Source organism: Centroberyx affinis, unplaced genomic scaffold, assembly GCF_046629955.1.
Source record: "Centroberyx affinis isolate AG114_WGS23_722 - 3 ecotype Tasmania unplaced genomic scaffold, CSIRO-AGI_Caff_v1 ptg008333l_1, whole genome shotgun sequence".
NCBI classification, from domain to species: Eukaryota; Metazoa; Chordata; class Actinopteri; order Beryciformes; family Berycidae; genus Centroberyx; species Centroberyx affinis.
The window spans coordinates 71,610-99,058 of NW_027284143.1; the positions used below are offsets into that span (position 1 = coordinate 71,610).

At 48.2% G+C, this 27,449-nt stretch overlaps 1 protein-coding gene across 1 annotated transcript in view; it reads right to left on the reverse strand.

Moving 5' to 3' along the window:
* The window catches only part of LOC139640101 (ephrin type-A receptor 4-like), a 54,112-nt gene that overhangs the window by 22,960 nt on the left and 3,703 nt on the right, over positions 1–27,449 (reverse strand). Inside the window, 2 exon segments of the mRNA XM_071514268.1 lie at positions 6,754–6,909; positions 25,628–26,291. Coding sequence (XP_071370369.1) covers positions 6,754–6,909; positions 25,628–26,291 — 820 coding nt within the window.

Sequence of the window (27,449 nt, forward strand, 5' to 3'; positions counted from 1 at the left end):
TAACTGAAATCCAATAGGCCGGCAGATTTCTTTCCCCATTCACATGTCGAATGTTTCAGCTGGAGGTGGCGGGGCGCCCGGGCCCCGCTGCTAACAGTGGGGCTTTATGGCACCCGCTCATAACTTTAGAGAAAGTTTGCTTTGGACCCTGTTATTAAGTCCCTGCTTTGATGTTAAAGGCCTATACCCAGGGCCCGCATGCTGCAGCTTTATATGGGCACGGCTCTGCGGAAGCGTGACGTGAACTCGCCCGGTTCCTCTGCTCATCAATCCCAATTTACATGTCAGCCCTATTGTAATTAATGTGTTTTTTGCGTTGCTTTCAAACATAAGCGACGGTAATTGACTTAACTCTCCCTCTCTCTCTCTCTCTCTCTCTCTCTCTCTCTCTCCCCCTCTGACTAATGAAGCACACGCAAGCGGGCTGGGGGATCGATGCAGGGTGAAATATGAAAGCGAGTCGGTCCGCAGACGAATCATTTCACAACGGAAATTAATTATCAGTGTTATTTTTGGAGGAGCAGAGTGGCAATGAGCGATTTCACAGAGACACAGAGAGCAGGAGAGGGCACGGAGTGTGTGGGAGTGTGTGCATGTGTTCAGCCCGAGAGAGAATAAGTGTGCTTTTGTGCGTGTGTGTGTGTGTGTGTGTGTGTGTTGGACTGTGCTGTATTAAGGAAGATGTGGAAGTTGATGTATATATGTATGTATGTATGTTCGCAAGAAGCAAGTACGTTCATGTGTGTGTGGACCGGTACATGTATGTGAGCATTTGTGGCGTTCGTCTGGCAGACAGTAGTGAATAAGCCGAGACAGAGAGGAAGGAGATGGAGAGGAGAGGAGACGGAGAGAGAGAGAGAGAGAAGGAGGACAGAAGGAGAAGACAAACACCGTCTGTTCATCCAGGAAGCAGAAAGCCACTGATTAGTATGGAGGGAGCGGGTCTGCGTGGGGACGGGAGGGAGAGAAATGGATGGATGGAGGAAGGGTGGAGAGAGAGGGGAGGAGGAGGAGGGGGGGGGGGGGGGTTGTTTAACTGAAAACGACCTGAAGGGTCACCGACAACACCAGACACAAGCTGTGTGTGTGTGTGTGTGTGTGTGAGACACAGAAAAGACAGAGAGCGAGATGAAAGGATGCACGGCGTTACTATCAGCGTCACCCTCAACCTCCCCAACCAATGAAAACCCATTAATAACTCTCATTAAAAATTATGATAAAGCACCTCCCTCTCTCTCTTTTCCCCCCCTCCTTTCTCCTCCTCACCCCCTTTTTCTCTCTCCCTCTTTCTCCCCCCCTCTTTCCCTTCCTCCAGACAATGGGAACAAGTTACAGATGGGGTTTCTAAATTAAGGTGCCAACACCCAACCGTCATTATAATAGTCCCTTTGTCAGTGCGCTAGGTTCAGAGTCACGCACACACACACACACACACACACACACACACACACACTCACACACTCCCTTTATCTGCTCAATGGTGTCCAGCATGAGATATAAAGCCATTACTAGGCATTACATTACATTACATAGGCCTACATTACATTATCTTTACTTATGGCAGTCGTAAATGAAACAGGACAAAGGTAATATTAATGTGGGAGGTGGGGGGGGGGATTTTTTTGGGCTTGGTGGAGTTTCGGGTCAATGTCTGAGAATGTGTGTGTGTGTGTGTGTGTGTGTGTGGGTGGGCTCTATGATCACCTCAGTATGACTTTTGTTTGTTGCCTATTTGTTGCTATGACGAGTGCTGCAACAGTGCCATATAACTTTATGGCTTGGACTGTATATTGAAGGTCCCAGTCCTAGAGACACACACACACACACACACACACACACATTCCACCACATCCCAGTAGTCCCCCCCCCCCCCCCCCCCCAAACACACACACACACATGCATTCCACACGCACACTACCTTTGGCTGTACCTGCCGCTCTCCCAGAATGCACCGGTGGGAGCAAGGGAGCGTGGGAGAGCCGTCGGCTGTGACTGACACCCGGTAATTAATCCTGGGAGAGAGCGGCGGGGGGTGGGGGTGGGGGGGGGCAGAGACGAGAACGAGAACGCGACGCTCACGCAAACCTTCATACAACGTCGGCCCAACGTTACCGTAACGTTCCGACTCCTTGCGGGGGGGGGGGGTCGATCCGGAGGGAGACTTCGAAACTTTCTCCGGTAGAAAGTTTCAACTAAAAAGAGTTTGTTTTATTTCCCCCCTCCCTCCCTCTCTCCTTTCCATTCTTTTATGGCTTCGCAATTTGCTCAGAGCCTTATTTCTTCCCTGTCACTCCCCCCCCCCTCCTTTAATCTGTCTTTCTCATTTTTACTCCGCTCTCATCCTCCATCTTTCCTCTCTGTATCCCCTCAGTCTTTTTCTCCTGCTCCCCTCTTGATCCCCCCCCCCACCACCTTTCCTCCTTCCCCTTCTCCTTCATCCCTCTCTCTTTCTGTCTCCTTCTATCAGTAATTGTTAGCCGGGTGTTGTGCAGGGCCGAGGTAGAGAGCAGGGCTAAATTGGCCGGAGCATGGACCCTGCTATTACCATCCGACTGGGATTTATTTCACACACACACACACACACACACACACACAGACATACACACACCCCCGGGGTCCCCCGCTCTCTCCATTCATTCCTGCCTCCATCCCTCCCTCTTCCTCCACCAAACCACCGCTAAGAAAACTGGGGAAAATCTGAGAAACACATCAAGGGCCAACAGAAACCCCAAAATGGAGAAAACCCCCTCCTCACAACCTGAGTGCAGCGGAGCAGCCCGCTCCCATGGGTGTCTGTCCCTGGTCCTCATTACCGCCCTGTGGTGTGTGTGTGTGTGTGTGTGTGTGTGTGTGTGCGCGTCCACATACATTCAAATACTTATATGCACCAGCCTGTGTGTATGCATGACTGTAACTCCATGTAAAGTATTAATACATTCCTAATATTCATCTCCCATGCTTAATAATCTTGTATTCTCCGGGTTTAAAGTTTATATGAGACAACAGGTAGCCGACAACCTGTTGAATTTCTTGAAATGTTGAAATATCAATGTCTGTTAACTGTACTATCAACTGTGTAAACTGTATTGTAAAATGTTAATTAATTAAAATCTTTTGTAAAGTTTTTTGTGAACCTTGTCACCGAGAATCCAGAAAAATAAAGAAAGAAAGAACAATAATCTTTAGCTATGTAGCTCAATTCAAAGCTCAATAACAAAGGATTAAAAAAACAGTGTGAGATAAAATCGACAGCAAAAGCAATGAAAGCAAGGCAAAAAAAACACAAAAGCAAGGAATAAACCATAACAGGGAGGTCAAAAAAAAGACTGCTACATAAAAGCAAGTGAGTTTTAAACAGCGATTTGAAAGCTTCTCAGGCAGGTCAAGCCACAGTCTGGGAGGCAAAAGACCCGACTGCCTCTTGTTTTTAATCTGCAAAGAGGTTATTCTGATCAAATGTGGCCCACAATGACCGCTTATCAAAAAACAAATGCTGTGAACAGGAAAGGAGCTAAGATGCAAGATAGAATAAAGGAGGAATAACAGGCCTGCACACACACACACACACACACACACACACACAGACGCACAACAGCGGAGTAACAAAGCATCCAGTTTTAATCATCATCTCGCATCGGTAGACCCCGAGCTAAGAGAGGGGAAAAGCGTTTTCAATTACCCATAGACACACACACACACACACACACACACACACACACACGCACCCCAATTACCGGAGATGCCGGCTCTTTCCCAGCCTGACCTTCAGCAAGGCAAACTGGGAAATGACTTTAAGAGGGGTTTTTTTTTCCCACTCCGTTTGTGACTCTGAGTGGGTTTTGCAAGAGAGAGAGAGAGACAGAGAGAGAAGAAAGAGTGAAAACAAAACGGTGGAGATGGAGGGATGCTTGAGTGACAGCTGTAATTACAGAGCTCTAACATGTGGGAGCGAAGTAAAAAAAAAAAAAACACACACACGCACGAGGAAGGAAAACAACACAGACGGACAGACGGGGTGAGAGGTCAAAGTTGAAACGCTGACCGGCCTGACAAAGACGGGGCAAAGGTCGGCGAGGGAGACCTGCTAATGTTCAGTTCCTAACGTTGGAGTCCGGATCAGGTTCCACAGAACACTACGAGGAATTCGCAACGCCATTAAATCGAAATTCCTACCCAAGATGTAATGGCGTGGGCATCGCAGAGTCCTATAAAATCACTCTTTACCTGGTAATGAGCTCTGACAGCTGTTGCTTGCACCAATAAAACTCAATTTTAAATCCAAGGAGATATTTCAAGCTTTCTGATGACATTTCTGACTAAGAGGGCGATGGGGATGGGGCTCCCAGCGTCTAATGGAGGTGTAATAACTCACTGTAATAGTGATGGGAGAAAACAGTATGGGGTTGCTGTTCTGTCCCGTTCCTACTGGGATTAAAGTGACAATCTGGGACTGTTTCATATTAATGAATATCACATTTGTCCACAATAGTGATTCAACCTATGGCCAGTTCATGAAATCTTCTAAATTTGCTGTTCTAAACACCTGTGTGTCTGGTAGCTCTTTCCTGGGAAAATCCTCTAGCGTGCAGGAAGTTTTTTTTGGGGGGGGGAAATAGAAGAAGAACTGGGTAGTTGGCATGAGCAGCGATAGCCGCCATGGCTGAACAGACAAAGAAAAGAGTACAGAAACTCAAATTTCATCACCAGGAAAATCCAAGCTCCGCCCACACTGTTTGATTGACAGGTGATCTCTGGGAGGAAACACCACAGCAATGAGCGAGGATCTTGAGGATTGCCATTTCAATAAAGATCTTGATAATGGAAGTATTATAACTGAAATGACCTTGACCTATAGGATCCAAATGAAGTGGTCTCTCTGGCGCAGCTGCACCAGGGGGCACGTTAGAGGCGATGCAGTTGAGTTCGGTGCGTACACAGTTAACCGTTAGGTAGTGGGGTTTGGCTGCTCGTCTGATTCAATAAACTCTTTTGTTGAGTGATGAATCCACATGAACTTGACGGATCATTTGGCTCAAACGGCGAGCCAGCTATGAGCTAAGCAACATAACAGATGTTTTGGCTGTTAAAACCACTTTATGACACACACACACACACATACACACACGAACCTCTGTCATGTAACAGTACAAAAGCTAGTTTGTGCAAAATGAGAGTGTGCGACTTTGTGCTTTGTGTGGGTTTTCTCTTTTGCTTTGTTTGTCTATTTATATATATATCTACCAGTATGTATCCACATTCCCATGACTCAGACAGAGAGCGAGGGCTAAAGAAGGAAGAGGTATCATTAAGCAGCAGGACTGTTAACAGTGTTTGTTATCACAGTCGTGGTGAGTCAGGGGGACTATTGGCAAACCCAGGGTCACCAGGGATTGACTCATACACCCGGAGAGAGACAAGTAGAAAAGAAACACGCACAACATTTCTCCTTCAGTCCTATCGCTTTCTGGCATCATCGCCGTCTTTCCATTCCTGTATTTAGCGCCTTGTTCTCTCTCTCCTTGGCACCCTAACCCCCTTTTTCTCTCCATCGCCGCATCTTATTCGTTCTCTGGGAACATTCCCGGCTTTCCGTCTGCCCTTGTTTTTCACCTTTTTCCTTCATCTCGCCGCGTCTCGGCCAGTATTTTATCTCTATTTGTCTTTCTCTGTCGGCCTGTGCTGTTTTGCAGTCTCCGTGTGGAAGGCTGCGTCTTGGATGCAGCGGTTTATACCCTCATTAGCTCTCTGTCACCATGACTGATCACTAAGTACCACCGGGAATCAGAAGACACCTATTAAAACAGCAGCCGCCTGCTTTATGTAGGAGTGTGTGTGTGTGTGTGTGTGTGTGTGTGTGTGAGAGAGAAGGTGTGTGAGAGAGAGAGAGAGAAAGAGAGAGAGAGATGTGGATGTATGTGAAAAGTTCTGTTTTTTTTTTTAATTGGATAAGGTTATATTTTGCTGGTTTATGTTTCCTCAGAAACACAAGTGACATAAACACAGAAACAATGAACACACACACACACACAATAATACATTGGAGGGGATGGAATTATTTTTCTGTTACTTAATTTTTTTTTTTTTTGTTATTTAATAATTTAATTGATGATTAATCTCTTGCTACATGCTTTGGCAATATTGTTTGTTTGTGAACTGTCATGCCAATAAAGCACCTTGAATTGAATTGAATTGAATTGAATTGAGAGAGAGAGAGAGAGAGAGAGAGAGAGAGAGAGAGAGAGAGAGAGAGTGTGAGTGTGGGTAATTCAGGTTGACATTGTGTGTGTTTGTGTGACAATGTGTGAGAGAGAGAACACATTGGTGTTTTTCATGGCATTGCAATCAGTGTCTATTAGACATAGGCAATCACTGTGTGCGTGTGTGTGTGTGTGTGGGTGGGTGTGGGTGTGTATGTATAAAATCCTCAGCTATGATCTGCTGAGTCACTTTCAAACAACACGCACCTTTGACCACATAACCGTTCATTTAAATCTGAATTACATAATATTGCAATATGTAAACACACCTTTGACCACACCGGTACTTTCTTCTGTTAGCAAACATGTTGTTTAGCTACTGTTGAACGACTATATTGCCACTGACTACATTAATTACAAAAACTAAAAGATTTCTGGAACATTTGCATTCTTTTTCATTACCATGGTGTGTTTACCGCCTGTCATGGCTTACTGCTTCTATATATCTGTATGTCATGTGTGCATTACTGTATGCTCTGCGTGTGGGTGTACTTACGGGTGCAGGGCATGGACGCCGGGTCCGTCTCGGAGCGGAAGTATCCCTTGTCGCAGGCGCAGGAGGTGGATCCCTCTCGGACCGAGTAGCTATGGAGGGGACACTTGGAGCAGGAGCCGTCGGTCGCCAGAGCGCGGTAGTAGCCGATCTTACAGGCTGGAAGAGAACAAACACAGGCCAGGTTTAGGCTTAGTGGGGTAGGACGATCAGTTTTCAGATTCGTTTTGAAACTGGGTCATGGCAGCAGCAAATACGTTTTGGTGGTAAGTGACATTAGATGCAGGGACTTTGCCATAGCTGAGGGTTTAGGGAATTGATGTGCCTGATATAAAGTAGTCGGGTTCCAACAGCAGGGAGGGAGGAACAGTATGATCTTGTCTGTTTTTCCCCCCATTAGCAACAGGCAAACAATCCATTCCTCTAGTGGTTTCATTTTCTCTCCCCCCCCCCCCCCCCCCAATCCGACCTCCCTGCGTCTAATTTTTTCCTCGCTATCTATCTCCGCTGCTTCCTTCTTTTTCCTCTCAAAAACCTGTATCCGATTATCAAAAATAACAGACGAGGAGAGAAGCGCGCTAGCTGCTCTGACACAGAGAGAATATTGAATAACCACCCCCTTGTCTTTCTCACAAATTTAAACTATGCTCTATTGGCAGGACTCGGAGCTGCGATGAAACCGGAGCCACTGGCATTTCAGACCATTTAACAAACAAATGCCACCGCACTTGGCACACCGGGACCCCTGTCACTCTTCTAAGCCTGTTTTCACCCTATGGGCCTAACACACACACACACACACACCCATAACACACAACGCATGTCTGAAACGGTAACCTAAGTGACACTTTTCCTACTTTGGCGACAGTGCTCGCCTTTCTCTTGACTGACAGTTTGATTGGAGGGCTCGTCTTTCAAGGAGTTTCTCTCTCGTCTATCCGTTACTATAATGGCCGAGGAAGCCAGGCTGGGTTATATTTCACCCCCTGAGCGCTGAACCAGAAGAGGAGGACAAAAGAACAATTCTCCGAGAGGTGCGGCACAGACAGTCAGGACACCGATTGGACCAAATAGCCTGTCAATCAATGAGGCGGCCGTGCGCTTGGGCGATGGGCGGTGATTGGTATTGAGGCCAGAGGGCCAGTGGTTTGGGTTTTGGTAGAGTGGGAGTGGTGTGCGTGCGTGCGTGTGTGCGCGCACGCGGTGTGTGTGTGTGTGTGTGTGTGTGTGTGTCTTGTTATGATGTAAAAAGACCCACTGGAGACAGATGGGTAAATCCATACCCAGTATAAATCAGATAATTACACTTTTCTAGTCTTTAGGGGTAAAGCGATCCTCCCCAGCTCACACACACACACACACACTGCCCGAGACATGCGCTCACGAACGCATACGCAACCCGGTTCCGTAATTGCATTCAAAGGCATGAATTTCCACGCCACAGTCATAAATACAGGAGGGAATCCTGCATACAAAAGAACAGTCTCATAAACAAACTCCCACATTGCATTTGCCACACTAGAAATCAAATCGGTGCCCGTCCGCTCAAGCAGGAAGTGCGTCCTCCAACAAAAACACACATTCCGCCGCCGTCCAACGAGCTCGCCCCATACGCACCCAGCACAGACAGCAGAGGGAATCCGCCAACCCCCGAAAATGCAGGGAAATCCCTCTCTTTGGAGGCGTAATAAAGTTGGACTCTTTGCCCCGCGGCCTTCTCCTCTCTAGCGGCCGGATTAGCGTTAACCGCAGCCGGGCTAGCTGCTACCTGCTGAGCCTTTCTCTGCCCGTCCCCGCTCAGTCAATCAGGGCTAAATCCCTGCCGCTTCACTCGCTAACGCTAAGCTAAGGGCCTCTTTGATTATAGCCTGCGGGGGTGGGCGAAGCCTCCCGTTTCTTCTCTTCACAGTTGCAAAAAAAAAAGGAGGGGAGATTAGTCGACTTTGTGTTATCTCTCTATCGTTAAAGGGGCCCCGGGAATCTTTTAACGCCCCATCTCGTCGCTAGAGGACGGGACGCATGGGGACTTGTGGGTATTGTTTGAAGGTGGGGGGGGGGGGGGGTTGTGACCGATTCAGGTGACAAAACACGAGGTTGCCGTCGGGGGTTTGTGGATGTGCGCTGACCAGGAAAAGTGTCCAGAGGGGAGAGCGGGGTCACCCAGCTGTTTTGGACTTATGTCGCCTCGCTTAAAAGCTGGAGGGAGAGTTAATTGAGCCCCATGCTTCACGGCCCTTGGGCCTGAGCCTCTTTAAAGAAGACCACTGCACGCATTCTAAGAGCGGGCCGCCTCACACTGTGCACGCTTGATGAGTTTTTCACCCGTCAATTATTAAGCCGTCCCGGGCTGACCCACGGGCCGTCCCGGGGAATCCTTGAGCTCGACTCCCGAATCCCCGTTCGCCCGTAGATACGCTCCGGTTATCTTCCCGCGGTTTGCGATTCCGCGTCGCCGGAAATCGTGTTTGAAAAGGCGACGTCAACATGTGAGGAGTTGTTTATAGCGGCGACTGCCCCGCAGAAAGGAAAAGGCGCGGGGAAAAGAGAGGTCGATATCCAAGTAAAGCTGGGGGAGTTTGCTTCCCATTAGGAGTGTGTGTGTGAGGAAAGAGACCGCAGTAGTGGGTGGTCCAAGAGACCGTGGCTTCAGAGGGGAATCTCCCTTAAGACTCGCTGGATTTATCACTGTCCGGGCCAGCCGTGGCAAACCCACACACTGACGCACACACACACACACACACACACACACACACACACACGAACACACATGTATTTAGTTTTTATGGGATCTGCGCTGTGAAGCCCTCATCATATCCTCTCCTCTCGTCTAACCCAGTTTTTCCAGACCATCTTTTTTATACCGTCTCCCTTCTCGCCCCATCGCTCTCCTGACTCTCCTCTTTATTATTTTTTCTCGCTCTCTCCTCTCATTCCCTTTCTCCCTCGATCTCTCTCGCCCGCTCTCTCCGAGGCTTTCGCTCGGCGGGCCTCCTTTCAGACAGAGAGGGGTTTGTCAGGTGCCAAATCCCTGAGCTGCGAGATCAAAGGCAGACAAAGAGACTGGTGACTTACTGTTCTATTCTGGAAAGGCTCAAAATGGAATCCCTCATAGGCCGGGACATTGCATTCTTCCCCCTGTTCTTCCCCCCACCGGCTCTTTCACTCATTCAATCCTCTATTGCTTTAGTCTTTTTTTCCCCTTTTGTCACTCCTTCCTCCGCCCCGTCCCCATCCCCGTTGTCTCTAAGCTGAAGCACGTTTGGGGGGGAAAGGGGGGGCGAGGAGGGTGGAGGGAGTGGGTTGAGGGAGTTAATGAGTAGTTTTGTCAGTGTGGCGGGGATTCTGCCGGCTGAATTGGTCGCAACGTGCGAGGGGAGGGGAGAAGGAGAAGACAAAACCGTCGACGCAGCCATCTGCAAAAATAAAGGAGAGCACAAAAGCTAATGATGCAATGATGGCTACCCACACGCGAGCCGACTAAAACTTAACTAAGTTCTCCTCATAGTGGCGACTACCTACACGCCAGGCTTGGAATAGCCGCGGACGCTCCCTACACTGCAGCCCAAAAAAAAAAAACACATCTACCCACACACCCACCCACTGCAGCCCACCTTGAGTGACCTGCATGCAAAGCTAGATAGGCAAGCTATTCTGCAGCCTACACAACAAAGCCTCCAATACACTGGGGACCAAAAGCATGAGAGCAAACTCTCCGCTACAAAAGCCGTCCAAAAAAACCCCAGGAATGTAACACACAACACACGGCACACAATAACTAGGCTTGCCCGGGCAGCACAATCGCTCCCCTTTTAATCCCAAAAAAAAAAAAGAATTAAGTTCAAACTATATCGCTTTCCCCCTCTTTTATCGCCATGCTTTATTTTCTTTTGGGTGATGAAACTCGGTCACTCTTTTTTTAGTCATAACAGACAGCAAGCGCTCTTCAGAAGAGCAGTCGGAGGCCTCCTCACAAAGCCGCTCTTTCAAAAAAAAAAAAAAGCGAGCGATCGGTTTTCAGGACCTGAGGGCAAGGAGAGCCTCTCCTTCTCCCGCACCTTGAGGAGCCGGCGCTCTCTCTATTCAACCCGCCTTTTTTTTTTGCCTATATCCCTCTCCCTTTGTGTCTCTTCCATCTCTTTTCTCCTCCTCTCCCCGTGGAAAGCTGCTCGTTGCTCAGGTGGAGGCTCCTGCTAGAGAGGATTTGCTATTCCAAGAGCGCTTTGTTTACCCCCCGGCTGCGGTCCCTAGCTGAATTGTTAAAGCGAGCGTTCAAAAGTCACGGATGTATACGCCCTCCACTCCCACACAGACATACATACAGATAATAACAGACTATCCACATCCATACACCTGAGCCGCTGGCATATTAGCAGGGATAACTAGCTGCTGACCATTAGCATCTGTCAGTGGAACAGCAGGAGAGCGGAGCAGGTTAAGTCATTAATTCCGTCGCCGGGGGTTATTAATTACCCCCGGCCCTGACGGCGACACGCAGCCACACGGCCAGCGAAAGCCATCAGCGTGATGGATGAGGGACACACGGCCACCGCAACTGATCACCGTGATTGATGACGTACACTCGCCACCCGTCTTAACCTTGACCCGGCGGGGGGGGGAAAGGTCCCGCTGTAGTGGTACCATCCCTTACAAACGCTAACCAAACAAGTCTAGCGGTGACACCCGGGTTGACATCCCGACTAGTGTTAATGAAGGCTAAGAACAAAAAGCCACCGAGGCTAACGGCGTTAATAATACAAAAGCCAACCTCGCTGACAATCACCACGGCGTTTGCGAGCGGCGGCCGGTGCCAGGGTGCGCCGGAGTTGCCAGCAGTCTGTCTGTCAAATGCCAGATGATTTATAACTGTATTTTCAGCAGCAGAGATCCATCAGCCAAGAGCCACCCAAGACGCTGTCCTAATTAAAATGTCTGTACCTGACACATAGGAACACAAGCCAAAGAACCAGATGAGCAAAAAAAAAAAAGAGCTCTGAACAGCTATGACAACATTTTTAAACCAGCAAAATACAGAGCTCCTTTACACTGATTGTCATCATTTTTTTTTTTTACAGCTTTTTCAATCAACTTCAGCTTATAGTGAGTATTCACAGAAAAAAAAGAGGGTTCTTCAAGGGTTCTTTGGTTGTTTGAGTCAACCTAATGACTCAAACAACCCTCTGACTCGTTAAATATAAAACTGGAAGATTGGAATAAAGATCCCAGTGTGGTTCTTAAAATCGTCTTTTAATACCGCTGCTTTGGAGCGTTTCATACAGTCATAAATGCTTCTTTCCAGCACCATAATGGGTCTATGTAGAACTATTTGAGCATGGTGCTATAGAGAACCTTTCTGAAAGGGTTCTTTAGAGGCCCAGAAAGGATTCTGCTGAGGTACAAGCCTAACAAACCATTTTCCTGGGTGTATATTAGCGCCCGTTTTTGTTAAGAGTGCACTATGGTGCCTACTATTGTTAGTATTTGGATTGCATAACTGAAACATCGAAATATTGTTCTGAAGACTTCCTGCAGACCAAGGTCTCCGCGTTCTTATTGACACGTAGGCCCCGGCTTCCTCCCTAATTCCTCCAGCCTGGTCTTAAGGAGGCCGAACAGAATGGCGGAACATATTGGTACAATGGCTATATCAGAATAATCTAAAGTATTACACCCAGCCATTTCAGAATGGACACGTCCACTCCTTAGAAAAGTGGGACACAGGGCGTTGGAGGACAATGTTGGGAACAGAAAGAGAGACGTGCAGAGACACAAAAAGAGAGACAGACGGAGACAGAGGAGGAATATTGAACAATAAGGCGAAGTGCACAGAGAGGCTAAATGGCTGAGACCCCAGAAGAGACAGGGAAGCTAGGAGGGAGATAGAAAGAACAGGGAGAGGCAGAGGCTCTAAACAGTTCCATCTTTGTGCGGGGGAACAGTGTTTGACTTGGCCACGGTGGGTGGGGGCCACTCCGATTCCACTTTGGCACCCATGCCAGGTCCGCAAGGGTGGCACCACCCAAAGCCGGGCGCGGCGCCAACCCACAACGAACCTTTTGTGACCCAAGATTCACACAGCAGGTGGGTAATGGACTATAATGCACGGCAAACAAGACGCGGATAAATATACAAACAGCGGCTCACGCACCTCTGCACACCTGCACACAGTCAGGTATGCACACAAAGCCCTTCAAAAGCCCTCTGGACTATACAGATGCACTACCATGCAAGCATGCACACACACACACACACACACACACACACTCACACACATCAACCAAACAGGCTTTGTGTAGGCAGTGCATCACAGTTACAGGAGCACAGCAGGGATGATGGGAGGTAAACAAACCAAGAGTCAAGGTATTGTCTTTGTCCAATTTCCCCAAGGTCTCCAGGGGCCAAAGTCTCATGCTGGGCTTGCGGTGTATGTGTGTGTGTGTGTATGTGTGTGTATGTGTGTGTATGTGTGTGTGTGCCTAAGAAGGGAGGAGGCAGGGTATCTAGCATGCTTTCCTGACATTGTTTACAATGAAAAGAGTTGCATTTCAATTCAATTATGGAAAAAAAGAGACCGGGAGGAGGGAGGGAAGGAGGGAGAGAGGGAGAGAGGGAGGGAGGGAGGGGAGGTTATGCTAATGTTGTTGTGCTAGGGGACACTCGCATCGGCACACACCGCTAAACAATTGGGTGAGTTAAACTATTCTGCGTGCGCTGAGTCAAGGAGAATGGGGCAGGAAAAGGGAGGATGTGCGAGGAGAACGCACACAAACACACACACACACACACACACACACACACACAAACACACACACACTAAGAATAGGCGTAGAGGAAGGGGAAGCGATAGGGAAGCGGTCTCAATGGGGCCTCATATCTAATACTGTAAACAAGTGTAAACCACGTGTCGCTGCTGTAGCACAAATACATAACAAATCACTGTAATCCCCCACAATACAACACATGTAATAATACAAAGCACAGGCAGTTTTGTCGACTTAAAATGTGTAAATTGGACTTTTATTCATTCCTCTACAGCACTGTTTGTACCTGTTCTACGTTCCGTGTGTGTGTTTAGTCTCTCTCGCAAATCTCAATGACATATACTTGGCTAAACTAATCAAGTATTAACAGTTATTCCAGTGGGAATCAAATCCGCAACACTGACAATTAACCTGCTAGACTGCATCGGACCACCCCAGCCTGAAGCTAAAAGCTTATCGTCAATATCCATACACACACACACACACACACACACCCCGACCCGTTTTCCACAGGTGTGTAACCTCAGGTGGCTGAGACGCTAAACTGTCGATGGTTAGAGCATGACATCATTACCGCAAAGCCATATCACATGTACCCCAAAGCAAAAATAAATATGCACTTCCATATCGTGTAGCGTGGAATCCAGTGATGCAGTCGTAAATATGGTAAGTAAAAAGGTCATCATAAAAAGAAAAAAAAAAAAACTATCAAAAATCTGTTATAGTGTCAGAAAAGCATTAATTTATCACTGGTTTGTAGAATCCTTGGGTGTTCTGGAGACAAAATCTGGTCTAACCTGGTATTTGATGGGTGTAATAATAAACTGGCTGTATGTAACATCATATAACATCAGTTTGATACTATTTAGTGTGATATATACTATGAATTCACCTCAAAAAAATTTACATCAGCCCGAAAAGGTGGGCAAACTGAGGTTAAGGTGGGTTTACCCTCCACTACATCCCTGGTGGGTTCAAATCAACAAGCAAAGAAACACATCAAAAGCACACACACACACACACGTAGACACTCAAGTATGCACAGACACACACACAGAAAACCTAGTTGCCTGTGGTCTCAGAGGTTAGTTTAACATTAACCTCGCTGGTTTCTGAGAGGCGGCTAGGTGGGTTGGAAGGAGGAGGGTAGGAAAGGGGAGACTTACTGGTGAAAAGGAAGGTATTTTTAGGTTGTTTGTTTAGGTAATCCACTTGTAGCTCCCAGACGACAGCCTGTCTGGGGCCACAAAACACCTTCCATTGTGTGTGTGTGTGTGTGTATGTGTGTGTGTGTGCGCCTCTGTGACCACCGTGCACACCATTGTGTATTTTGACATTGTGTGCATCTACATACGTTTTTATGTGTATGTGTGTGTGTGTGTGTGCGCATACCAGCACTGTGTGTGTGTGAAGTGTGTGTGTGTGTGTGTGTGTGCACGCGCTCAGTGAGTGTACATAAAAACGTGTCTGGGTCACTAGCTCTTCCAACAGCTCATGTCAGCCCAACGCCGCCTCACCCGCTCTCTCCACTGTGGCTGTCACTGCTTTGACCTTTGACCTGTCCTGGTGTCACTCAGGCCTCACTTTCCCCTCTCTCCCTCTCCCCCTCTCTCTCTCTCTCTCAAAACACAGCTCTAGGAATGAGGTCATTTGCTGTCGTGGAAGCGATATCCCCGCCAACTTGAAACTGTGTCGGCTTCTGTTGTGGAGTAGGGGAGTGATGTGTGCATGTGTGTGCATTCCTACGTTTGTAGTGTATATATGTGTGTGTGTGTGTGTCCTCATACTTAACTTGTGAGTGCGTGCCCTGCCCTCCCCAGCCCCAGGCTAGTTGAACCTGGCCTTGCGGGGGGGGCTGCGGGGTGTGTAACAGGAGCCCGGGGTTAATGGCTGCTGGTTAGACTGGGTTACTCCGCTAATGTGTAGCGTTTTAGCCTTTAGCTTTGATGTGAGGACAGACGCACAGGCACAGCGATGATGGAAAGAGGCAAACAAAAGGCCGTGAGGATTCAGATGCACAGCGAGGCTTTTTGAAGTGGATGTGTGGGCGCCGTTGGAAAAGAGCCAGAGTCGAGTTTCTGCCGCTATGTTTTGTATTACTTGGACTCCCTTCTCGCCCTCTTCCACCGCGAGCGCATCTGTGGGTCTCTTTTTTTGTTTTCCGTCTCTCACGTTATCTCGCCTTTTTCTTTCGAGTTTTCTTTCACCACATTAGGGCGGTGATGTGTACTTGGCAGTTTCGTGGGCGAGTCGGGCAGCACCGGCGCCCCGCAGAGTTGTCCCAAAGTGTGTGTCACTTCCTTTAATCTCTTTCTAAACACTGCCAGCATCGTATCGTCTACACTCTCAACAGAAGTGGTTCTATATAGCACCGGAGAATGGTTCTTTAGGCTTGTACCACAGCAGAATAATGCTGGAAACAATCATTTTAGAAAGGTTCTCTATAGCAGTGATTCTCAAGCTTTTTCTTATCAAGGACCCCTAATTTAGTCCACATTGGAGCCAGGGACCCCCATTTGATGAGTTTTTGTCTTTCGGACAATATTTTTATTGTTAGATATGATTTTGTCCAGAATCCCATGACTGTCTGTATTGTAGGTATAGAGATAACAGTGAAACTATGATCAAAACAGTTATTCTTCTACATTCTCTAATTGTGTTAACTTCTTGTAAATGAGATAATGCTGAAGTTGAACAATTCATCAATTTGCTGGGGACCCCCTGGAAACCCCTCAAGGACCCCTGGTGGTCCCCGGACCACACGTTGAGAACCACTGCTCTATAGCACCATGCTCAAATGGTGCTACATAAACCCTTTATGGTGCTGTAAAGAACCATTTATGCTCCAATAAATGCTCCAAATCAGCAGAACTTTACCACTCTTTATTCTGCTTTTTTTCTGTATTCATCTCTCTATAATCACCATCATTTTCTCTCCCCCTCTCCCTCCTTCCTTCAGGTTAACCAGCTCCCTCTATACACACACAGGTAGTGATATTGGCAGGAATATCCACGGCTGCTATCGGAGGTCGTGACACGGCCGCGCTAACGCTTGTTCAAAGAGCGATCGCCGCCTGTACCCATAACCCCCCGCTTCACCTTTCACATCTCCGGCCGTTTATCAGGGCCGCCCCCCCGACAGGACTCAATTTATCTTTCCCTTTCCTTCACTCTCTCTCTCTCTCACTCTCTCTCTTTCTCTCTCTCTCTACCTGGATTTCTATGCGCCTCCGCTTCATTCCAATCACTCACTTTCTCTCGCTTCCTTTTTCACCCCAGCTCTCTACATCTTTGCTATCGCTCTTTTTCTCTCTCTCCCTCCTCCCTTCACATTCCTCCATGGTGTGAGTCTTCAAGGGATCGTTTTTTTTTTTTTTTTTTTTTTTCCTCCCCTCCAGCAGTATTTGACGGCTCTCTGCGGATCAGGGAGGATCAAGGTTTCTAATCCCACAGACGTGCCCTCCACGCCGGGCTAACGCCGACACACCTCTCCCTTTGGCTGGAGGTGTGCAGCTCTGGATCCCTGGAGCTGCCAGACCCCACGTCCCCCAAATTAAATTTCACCACTCCCACAGTGAGATTATACCTCACACACACACACACACATACACACACATACACACACATACCCATGGCGTGTTTGATACACATAAACGTGTTCACACCAAGAGGTCGCCCCCCTGATATCTAAGTTCTGGCTTTGTCGGTGGTGATTTTGCTGTGTGAAAAAAAGGGATTTGGTGTGTGCTTGTGTGTGTGTGTGTGCAAGTGTTTGTATATACTGTATATTTGTGCTTGCATTTATGTATCTTTGTGTCTCTATTGTATGTCTATGAACCTGTTTGCATGAGCCTGCATGTACATGTGATGATTCTTCATACATACAAATCACTCAGTGCAAGTGTCTGCTTGTGTGTGTGTGTGTGTGTACGTTTGTGTGCCTATTGTGTGTCTATGAACCTACGTGTGTTTGCATGTAATTATGAGCATTCTCCTTCCTACATACAAATCACTCAGTCCTATTCTGTGTGTGTGTGCATGCATGTGTGAGTCTGTATATACAGTATATCTGTGCTTGCATATGCATGTGCTAGTGTCTGTTGTGCCTCTATAAACCTGCATGTGTTTGCATGAACCTGCACGTGCATGTGATCGTTCTTCTTCCTACATACAAATCTCTCAGTCCAAGCGTGTGTGTGTGTGTGTGTGTGTGTTTGCCCAGGGAGAATGAGCCAGTGTGCCATCGCCTCCGCCATCGTGATTAGAAAAGGGGGGATCTCAGCTCATTAAAATGGGCACCGCGTCCAGACTCAGGGCCCATCAGATTACAGAGCGGCCCTTTATTGCGAGGCTTTTTGTCATAACCCCCTAACTGATTACCACGGGGCAGCCTTTGATTCCCCACTGAACTCTGCGCCCCGCAGAAACAGGATGACGGCGAGGGAGAAGAAAAGACCACCTACTATCGTCCTGGCAGGATAGAGGGAGCTTAAGATAGAAATCAGAGCGAGAGAGAGAGAGAGAGGGAGAGAGAGAGAGAGAGAGAGAGGGAGAGATAAAGCACTTTTCAAGGTGTTTGCAATCAGCCTCCCATTGTCAGATAGCGAGGCAGAGTTGGCCGTCCGTCTGGAGAGCCGCTGTGTGCAGGCCGAGATCGCGCGACGCGATCGGAACGTTAATAGAAGTTTATGATACAGCATGCGATACGCCGGACCGTGACAGATGCACAGAATAAATATAGGACAGATAATGGATCTGTCACACACACTCGCTCGCTCTCTCTCTCTGACATACACACACACACACACACACCTCGAGATCAGCAACACATTGCCCCGGATCAAAGGGATTTCCGTGCAATGGTGAAGCGATGGATGAAGTGCAGAAAAAGCACGGTTGCCAGACTGGAACTAAATCTCTTCCCACTTCACTTCCCCCCCCCACCCTCCTCTCCCCCTCTCCCTGTTTTTTTTTTGTCTCTTTTTCTCTCTCTACCTCCCTCCCTCCCTCCTCGTCTCCATCTCCTCCTCTCCTCCTGGCGAAAGAGGGCCATTCTCCCTCTTTTTCGGCACAAAGAAAGTGGCAGAGGCCCTCTTTCTCTTTCATAACCTCTCTCTCTCTCTCTCTCTCCGAAACAGTCCACCCATGCCCACTTGATCGCTGTCCACTTCTCTCTGCATCCGTCTTTCCCTGCCTATACATCCGTCCATCTCTTTTTATAACCCCCCCCCCCTCCCTTCTCTCTCTCCGTCTGTCAGCCAGGCGAGGGAGAAAATAGGGGAAGGAGAGGAAGAAAAAAAAGCAAGCGAAAGAAAAAAAGGTAGAAGAGGGGCAAGAGAGCAAGAGGGAGAGTGTGCAGGAGAAAATGGAGGGGAAACAGGCAGCGAAACGCGGGGGGGTGGGGGGTGGGGGGGGGGGGGGGGTTGGAAGGCAGGGATGGATAGAAAGAGAGAGAGAGAGAGAGAGGACTGCAGGGTTGTGTTGGTAGAGAGCCGGGGTATTGATTCAGGGCCTTTTGACATGCTAATTTGCTTGCTGACTGCTTTAATCGCTCCCTCTTCCCATCGCGGGCTTCAAAGAGAGGATGCTTTTCAAAAAGATGAGGGAGGAGAGAGAGAGAGAGAGAGAGAGAGAGAGGGAGAGAGAGAGAGAGAGGAGAGAAAGAGAAGAGGATAGTCTGGGTGTAGAGAGAGAGAGAGAGCGATAGGGAGCAAGGAATTTTAGACGGCTATTAAACCCCTTTTTTGACATTTCCGCTACATTTAGCTGATGCTAGCCGACTATCTCGCGAGCTGCACTGCAAAAACGTCCATCTTAACAGGTCATTTAGTCTCATATTCAGTCTTGAAAATGGTATTTTTCTTAAGTGAAAAAACCTACCAATCTGGCTGGAGGTAATTTCACCCGTTTCCAATGCAAATCAGTAAATCATTTCGATATTAGTGGAATGCCTTCTACTGCCTTGTTTCAAGAAATTAGCACGTTTCCACAAAAAAGTGAAACTACTTTGGAAACGTGAAATTACCGCAATTTTTTTCACTTGTTTTAAGAAACATAAATTTCTAAGACTGAATATGAGACCAAGATGAACAGTTTTTGCAGTGTAGCTCAAAGCTACAATTCAATGTCCTATTTACTCTGTGGGTTTTATGTGCTGCACTATGCACTTTCAGCAGGCAGTAAAAGAAATGTCCATCTTGACAAGTCATTTAGTCTCATAGTCTCAGTCTTGAAATCTTACTTTCCTTTAAACAACTGAAAAATTCCACCAGTAGGTTGAGATAATCCCACTCATTTCCAATGCAGTTTCACCCGTTTCAGGCATTTTCTTCAAACAAGCGTCAGCACTTTGAAACCAGGCAGACTAAAGCGGGCCCGCTCCGGAAAACTCTTGAAACAAGTGGATTTTCATCAGACACAAGTCCCACTGGCAGAATTCCCTACTTATTTTAAGACAAACGAGCTTTAAAGACTCAATAGGAGATGAAATGAAGACGTTCATCGCAGCGTAACCCATCCTACGCTACGTTCAGATAAGCCGGGCGCTGTGGGAGCGCTGCACGGCCACCGGCTCAGGTCACGCTCGACCACCGGTGGCTTCCTGCCCTAAATAGGGCAGCGGGGGCCGAGAGAAAGAGAGAGAGAGAGAGAGAGAGAGAGAGAGAGAGAGAGAGAGAGAGGGGGTGATGAGTGTCAAGAACTGCAAAGAGAACAAACACTGAGGCAGGACGGCAGCCCGAGCGGGAAAAACATTTCAGCACCTCGGCTAATGATGGCTGAATTACCCCCCGCCTCCCCCCCTTGACCCGAGGATATGTCGGGGAGGAGGGGGGGCATTTTTTTTTCTTTTAAGTGGAGCTAAACAAGGACGGAATATGAACAAAAATGCTTTAAGCAATTACTTCAGCGGGGGGAAGAGGAGGGGCGGCGGCGGAGGATAGCGCCGTTGCTCATGAGACATTTTGTCCTCTCTTTCTCTATCCGTTGTTCTTTCCTGCTCTCCGCTGGTAATAGATTCCTCGTCTCTATTCAGCGGCACAAAATGAGCCTCTCTGGTGGCGGGGGAGAGTGATGAGTACATTCACCTCCATTCTGCTGTGCTCCGAGTGTGTGTGTGTGTGTGTGTGTGTCCCTAATGCATGCTTGAGCGTGTGTGTGTGTGTACATATTTGTGAATGTGTGTGTGTGCTTGACTCTGGCACTTCGAACGTCCTTTTTTGCATGTATTTGTGCCCAATTTTTTTGCCCTGATACATGCATGTATGTATGTATGTATGAATATATGCATGTGTGTGAGAGCATGAACATATTTGTGAGTGTGTGTTCACATCTTTTTTTTGTGTGAGTCTAGATTTTTGTGTTTCGAGTTTGTGTGCGCTCTCATACGCATTTGTGTGTGTGTGCGTGTGTGTGTGTGTGTGTGGGAACAGTGACGGGTGATGATGTTCAGTGTGGCGCTCCCGCCTCCCTCCCAACACTGAAGGTAATCTCATTATTCAGCCCACTTCCTGCTGCTGCCACCAGAGACAGGCTGACGAACACTAACCACCCCGACGGCCCGGGCGGAGAGAGAGAACGAGAGGCGGAAAGAGAGAGAGAGCGGGAGAGGGAGAAAAAGAAAGGAAGGAAGAGGGGGGGGAAAAAAGACAGAGTGAGAACGGGTGCAAATCGCGAAGAGAGATTCAGCAATAAAAAAAAAAAAAAGCCGCACTGGTGGGAAGAAGGAGAGAGGAAGAGACATGGGGAGAGAAGAGTGAGCCCATAAAGCAGTAGGAGGAGGTGAAGAGACGGAGAGGACAGGGATAGAAAGAAAAAAAAAAAGACAGTGGATAGAGAGACAAGCAAACAAGCGAGCCGAGAGGAAGATGCAAATACTTCATTTGTGTGAATGCAGAGGAGAGGAAGGCAGGGGGGAGGCAGGAGAGAGGAGAGAGGAGAGGGAGAGCGAGGGACTGAGTCTGTGTATTTAAAGCCATCGGGGACCGGCGGGCTAAATAGAATTACGTGGTGAATTTAGAATGATGCTCCCAAGTGCATATTTAACACTGTCAACAGAGGGGGAGAGAGAATGGGAGACCTAGATACACTCGCACAATGACTGGAGCACAGGAGAGAGAAACCTCATCCCTAAAACCTCTTAATCCAATACGGATGAGAGTTTTTTCGGCTCAGCAAAGACTACTAGGAATAGAGAGAGAGGTGGTGGTGGTGGTGGTGGTGGGGGGGATCTAAGGTGGGAAACGGCTCCGATCATGCACACCGTACGTCACAATCCTGCTCTAAGCTGTTATGCACACACACACACACACGCATTTTTTGAGGGAATACACAACTTGTGGGTTGCAGTAAGTAGGTTAAGGTGTTGGGAGTTAAAGCTAAGCCGCAGTTCCAGGGTTTGGGGTTCGATTCCCGCTTAGGCCACCCATGCTATAATAATAATAATGATAATATGCTTTCTTTATATAGCACTTATCTAAAAGCAAAGATTTTACAAAGGGGTTTACATAAAAACAGAAGGAATAGAACGGGAGGAATACAAATATAATGCACAAGGGTCCCAAAAAAAATAAAGAGATAAGAAGAATAAAAAATGAAGATGCTGATGTTTGTTAAGCTTTAGGAGTGTGTGTGTGTGTGTGTTGAGTGTAGGGAGGTTGTGGCGGTAAACAGCTCAACCATGAACTAGCAGTCTGAGGTGTCAAAAGCGTCTGTCACCTTCGCGCCTCAACCAAGCTATACCCTCAACAAACACACACGCCAATAAAGGGAACTTCAACACACACACACACACACACACACACACAGCCCCAAATCTGCTGATTCTCCTAACTACACACTATCATTACATACGGCAGAGTTGCAGCCGGAGCACTCTGTCGTTCAAAGATTTCCCCTCGTTCACTAGCAGAAATAGACCAAATTATGATTATTATTATTTCCCCACACGGACACACACAGTCCCCCGCTAGACTCTCTCCCTCCTTCTGTCTCTCACCAGCTCATCAACACTCCCGCCCCCCTCCGCAGTAGGGACCCCCTCACCAGATGAGGAGCGAGGGGAGAGGGACATCCTGACCCCCACCCATCCCCAAGAGTGTGTGTGTGTGTGTGGGGGGGGGGGGAGACGGGGGGCTTAGAGGGAAAGGGATCCCAAATGCAAACAGACAGAGTCGCCTCTCCTCAGATCAGGGGCCCCCTTGGCCCTTGGTGCCCCCGGTGCCCCTCTCCCCTTGGCCCTGTGTGTACACCCTGGGCACCCTTGGCCCACCTCGAGCACACACACACACTGAACCCCCGCCCCCCCTCCCATCCCCAGCTGTCAGAACCCTGACGTCTTAATCAATCCTGGACCCACGACCCTGTCAGACGCGGCAGTAAGATGGATGCAGAAGGGGACGACCCTTGACCTCTGCCAGGGGAGGAGAATACAACCCCTCTGTGCCCCGTCACCCCCCCACCCCCCCCCACCCCCTTTCTCTCTCCCCCCCTCCCCCCTCCCCCAGCTTCGCCATCCCCAGTCGGCTTCGCTGCTGCCCCAAACAATGATGGAGGAGAGCCCATTCATCCTCGGCTGGGAACCAGGGGCCAAGGTGCCCTTGTAACCCCGCACGTACACAAGACAAGCAGAGACACACAAGCATGCGAGCACAAACGCCAGACACACACACACACACACACACACACACAATTAGGCTTGTCTGCACCCCAGCAAACTTTCAAACAGAAAATTCAAGCCACATGGACGAGTGTGCGTATGTAGGCTGAAGCATTCACACACACTTATTAAACTTATCCATCCTTCTTTTTGACAGTGCTCATAGAACAAACTATGTACGCACACACACACACACATACACATACACACACACACACCCTTCTCCCTCTACCCAGATACCCACTCCTCTCTCCCCCCTAAATCCAGCTCCTGTCTAAGTCCCTTGGTCAACATGGTCATATAGGAGCGGAGCCCCTCTCCCATAGAGCCTGTCACACTGGGGAATATTAACCAGCTCATCAGTGCACTTGAAGACTGACAGTGGTCGCCACCTTTTAACCCTTCAAACACTGGGGCTGACCCCACGCCGGAGCCCCGGGCCGCCATGGAAACTCATACACATTGTGTGTTGTCCAATGTCGATCCTGAAGTGATATGTTAAAAGGCAGAAACGGCAGTAACGGTTTATGGATGGCTTTTTATGCTGCGTTTCATGATTTGTACCGAGCTGAAAGTGAATGGAATGGATATATTGGCCTGTAAACTAATAGTGCACCGTAAACTTAAACAAACCAAATCAGATGCCTTATAAGATGTGAACTTAATGGATATATTGGCTTGAAATCAATATTGCCTGCTCAAAGGCTGGCAGACGCAACGAGACTGCATTAGTCATATAAAATGAAGGTTTCCATTGGAGGGTAACAGCTATTTACCTCAACTGAAATTGAATAGGAGAGATAAGGACCCTTGCTGCTATTGGCATCTTGCAGGGAACGCAAAATTATGACAAAGATCAGTGTTCTCATTTTGACTTGAAACAGGAGAGGTCATGGTTGTGCATTTCACTTGAGAAAGCCATTCCAGAGGAGATTTACCTTTAAGTTCTGTGGCTAACTACCCTCTGGTCTCTTTCTCTCAACTCTCCATCTCTCTCTGCTTCTTTGAAGCCGACCCTGGGGATGGAAACCTGGCCTGAGCCATCTAAACCCAGCAACAGGGGAGATGGGCAGGATTCCAAGGAAATTCTTACTGCCGAAACTTTACCCCTTTACACACAACACACACACACACACACACACAGCCATCTGTGACCACTTGCACCCCTGTGCCTCCCCACCTCCAAACAGCCAGCGCTAACCCTAAATCACCAGACCTGTTTGTCATGCAATTAGTCCTCCGAGATAAAGGCTCCCCCCGTAAATTAAGAGAGGTGGAGTGGTCCGTCCCCCTGTTAATCACCCGTGCCCAGCCTCTGACCCCACGCTGGAGCAGCCCAATGCTTTTTGTGTGTTTGGGGGTGGGGGGGGGCGGGGGGGGGATACCAATAAACCTGCCTGGCAGAATTGCCATCCGCCTTGTCTAGGCAGTTGACAGCCTCACCTCAGCTTGGCACAAAGCATTATCCACAAAACAGCTGCTGAATGCTACAATATACTACCCACAATACACTGTGTGCAATGCATTGTTCGAAACATGCAAATTAAACTGGTGTAAAGTCTGTGAAAAATCCCATACACCGTCAGAAATAAAATCTTGGCCTGAAATCTGTGAAAGCAAAAATATGGACAGACCTGTTGGCAGGTTGCTTTCTCTGATGTTTGAAGAGCGTTCCAAGGCTATTTCTTGAGATCATTGGCATGCTGACAGTTATATCATGCTCATGATTTGGAAAAATCAGGCAGCAGGCACTCGATACTGACCTTAAAACCTCATCAAACAGCGGCCTATAGGATCACGCCAAGGAGAGACTACAATACACGGCCACAATGGGCTTTTTTCCCCCCTACCAAATAGCGTCATTTCAACCCCATCTCACCGCTGTGTATTTTCACTTCTCCCATACCTGCCTGGAATGATAAACTCTCTCTCTCCTTCTCTCCTCTAAAGCTGTCTATCTCGCTTTCCCAGCTTTGAGCTCCGTTGGGAATAAGTGAAAGGGCTGCTGGGGGGTGAGAGAAACAGCGACAGTGCGAACCAGTTTGAGCTCTACCCTCCTCGCGGTGTCACCAATCCCCTTGGGATGCATCCCATTGCACAACACCTCCCAGTGGACCCGCTAATTACTCCATTTACAATCATCATCGCCTCTATCACCCAGCCAGATACCAGGAAGAAGGGACGCATAGAGTGGGAGGACGGGGAGAAAAAAATAACCAACAGAGTGGGTGGTGGGTGAATAGAGGGGAGGGAGGCGAGAGAGGAGAAGGACAAAGAGAGAGAAACATGGGGGAGAGAGACAAAGAGGCAGAGCGAGAGGAGGGGGGGGATGATAAAGAGGTAGGCTACTGTATGAAAAGACAGCGTTGGAAGGGAGCGAATGATATATGAATAGAGAAAGGGGGGGGGAGAGACAGGCAGTCCCCCCCCCCCAAAAAAACCAAGACAAATGTCAGTTCTTTACCTTGGCATTCCGCATTGCGCTCCTCGTATCCAGGGTTGCACAGGCAGTTCCCAATGGGCACCAGCCACTCTCCGTCAGCCCCGCAGTACATCTTGGGAACCTCCTTCTCCTCGGAATTATCCACGCACGAGCCGCGCACTTCCACGAGCGAGGAGGTATCGGCTCCGGTGATGGTGTCGGGAAACTGGGCCAAGTTACGCACCGCCAAAGGACATTTCTTGTAGAAGACCCTGACGGAGACGAGCGCGATGCACGCTCCGACGTCCTGGAAGGCCAAGTAGAAGCCCTTCCGGGTCAGGGCGCCCACGTCGCGGACCTCCGTGTTCAGCTTCATGATGCGATCGCCGATGTCCACCTGGGTGAAGCTCTCGTCGGCGGCCACGGTGTCGATCTTGCCGAACTGGTTCTCGCGGATGTAGCGCTCTTTGTCGTTGTTGGACTCGTAGTAGTAAAGGTTAAAGGTTTCCTTGCAGGTTCCCATGACGCCCGGGAGGCTGTTGCAGTCTCGTAGGGTGAACTTGATCTCGATGTAGACGCGCTGGGCGCCGCCGCGGGGGATCCAGTCGGTGCGGAGCCAGTTGTTCTGGTTGGGCTCCATGACGTTGCACACCTGGTACGTCCGGATGGGAATGTTCTTCTCATCCATAATGCTCACTTCCTCCCACTGGAGAGAGGACAAGAGCAGAGAAATGTTAGGAGGCTGTTCTGGAGTTTGGATTCTTAATTATTTTTTCAGTCTGCAACCCAAACAAGAAATTTAGTCTCTGGTCCTCAGGCTTATGAAAACATATTGCTACTCTTGTCACGTGGAGCCCCACATGTGACCTATTTTGAGTTTGTCCCAAACCAGTTTAAGAAAGACATTCATTAATTTCATGAGCAATAGGAAAATGCTATAGCAGTGTATGGGGATTTGTATGGGGATTGCTCTTTTAACAAGAGCATCAGAGAAATATGAGAATCATCTGCTCTAAAATAAAAAAAATTAAAAAATAAAAAGTAGGCTATAATAAAATAAATATCACACACAACAGTGATCCAATGCATGCCAAGAATGAGAGATACTGGGAAAAAAGCATGAGAGAAAGATTAGTCAATATTTGAGTCTCAGCAGACCAATTAATTGATGGCTAAACTTAATGCATATTTTATGAATGGCGCCTAATAGACTTGTTAGGGCCTAATATAGAATCATAAAGATATTAATATTCATGGCTTCTCTTCAACTGTGAGAAAGGAAATTTGTAATTAGTTCTATGGCTCAGTAAAGACTACTGTTCAATTACTTGGGGAGCTGTATTGACAACCCACACACACCCCCAGCACGCGCACACGCACACACACCATCACGCTGAGACATATAGCCTTATGGCTTAGGGTATCGGAGAAGAAAAAAAGGAAAGGAAGAAAAACAGGGGATTAGAGGAATGTAAAAAGTGAAGGTCTCTGAATCAATGCTAATGATCTAATGTGGGCCTGCTTTCCATCTGCATACATGATGGGGAGCGGGAGACATTTTCCACCGCACACATGTTCACTGCTGCTGCTAGTATGAACTCATAGGAGAGAGACGCTGACACGGGCCGCATGGATTACGTTATCCGGCGTGGCCTGGCTTATTTTTGCCGAGGGGAGAATGTTTGTTTTACTTATGATAAAGTTCCCCTCTCGACAGAGCACCGCTGAGCAAATACAAGCGCGTCTTGAGAGGCTCAAAGCGGCGTGCTCTCTTAAGTTTTTCACAATGTGTTTTAAATATAGTCTTTGATTGAGCCCGGGTTGTAAACAAGAGCGGCCGAGCCTTGGCTGTCGTATCTCTCAG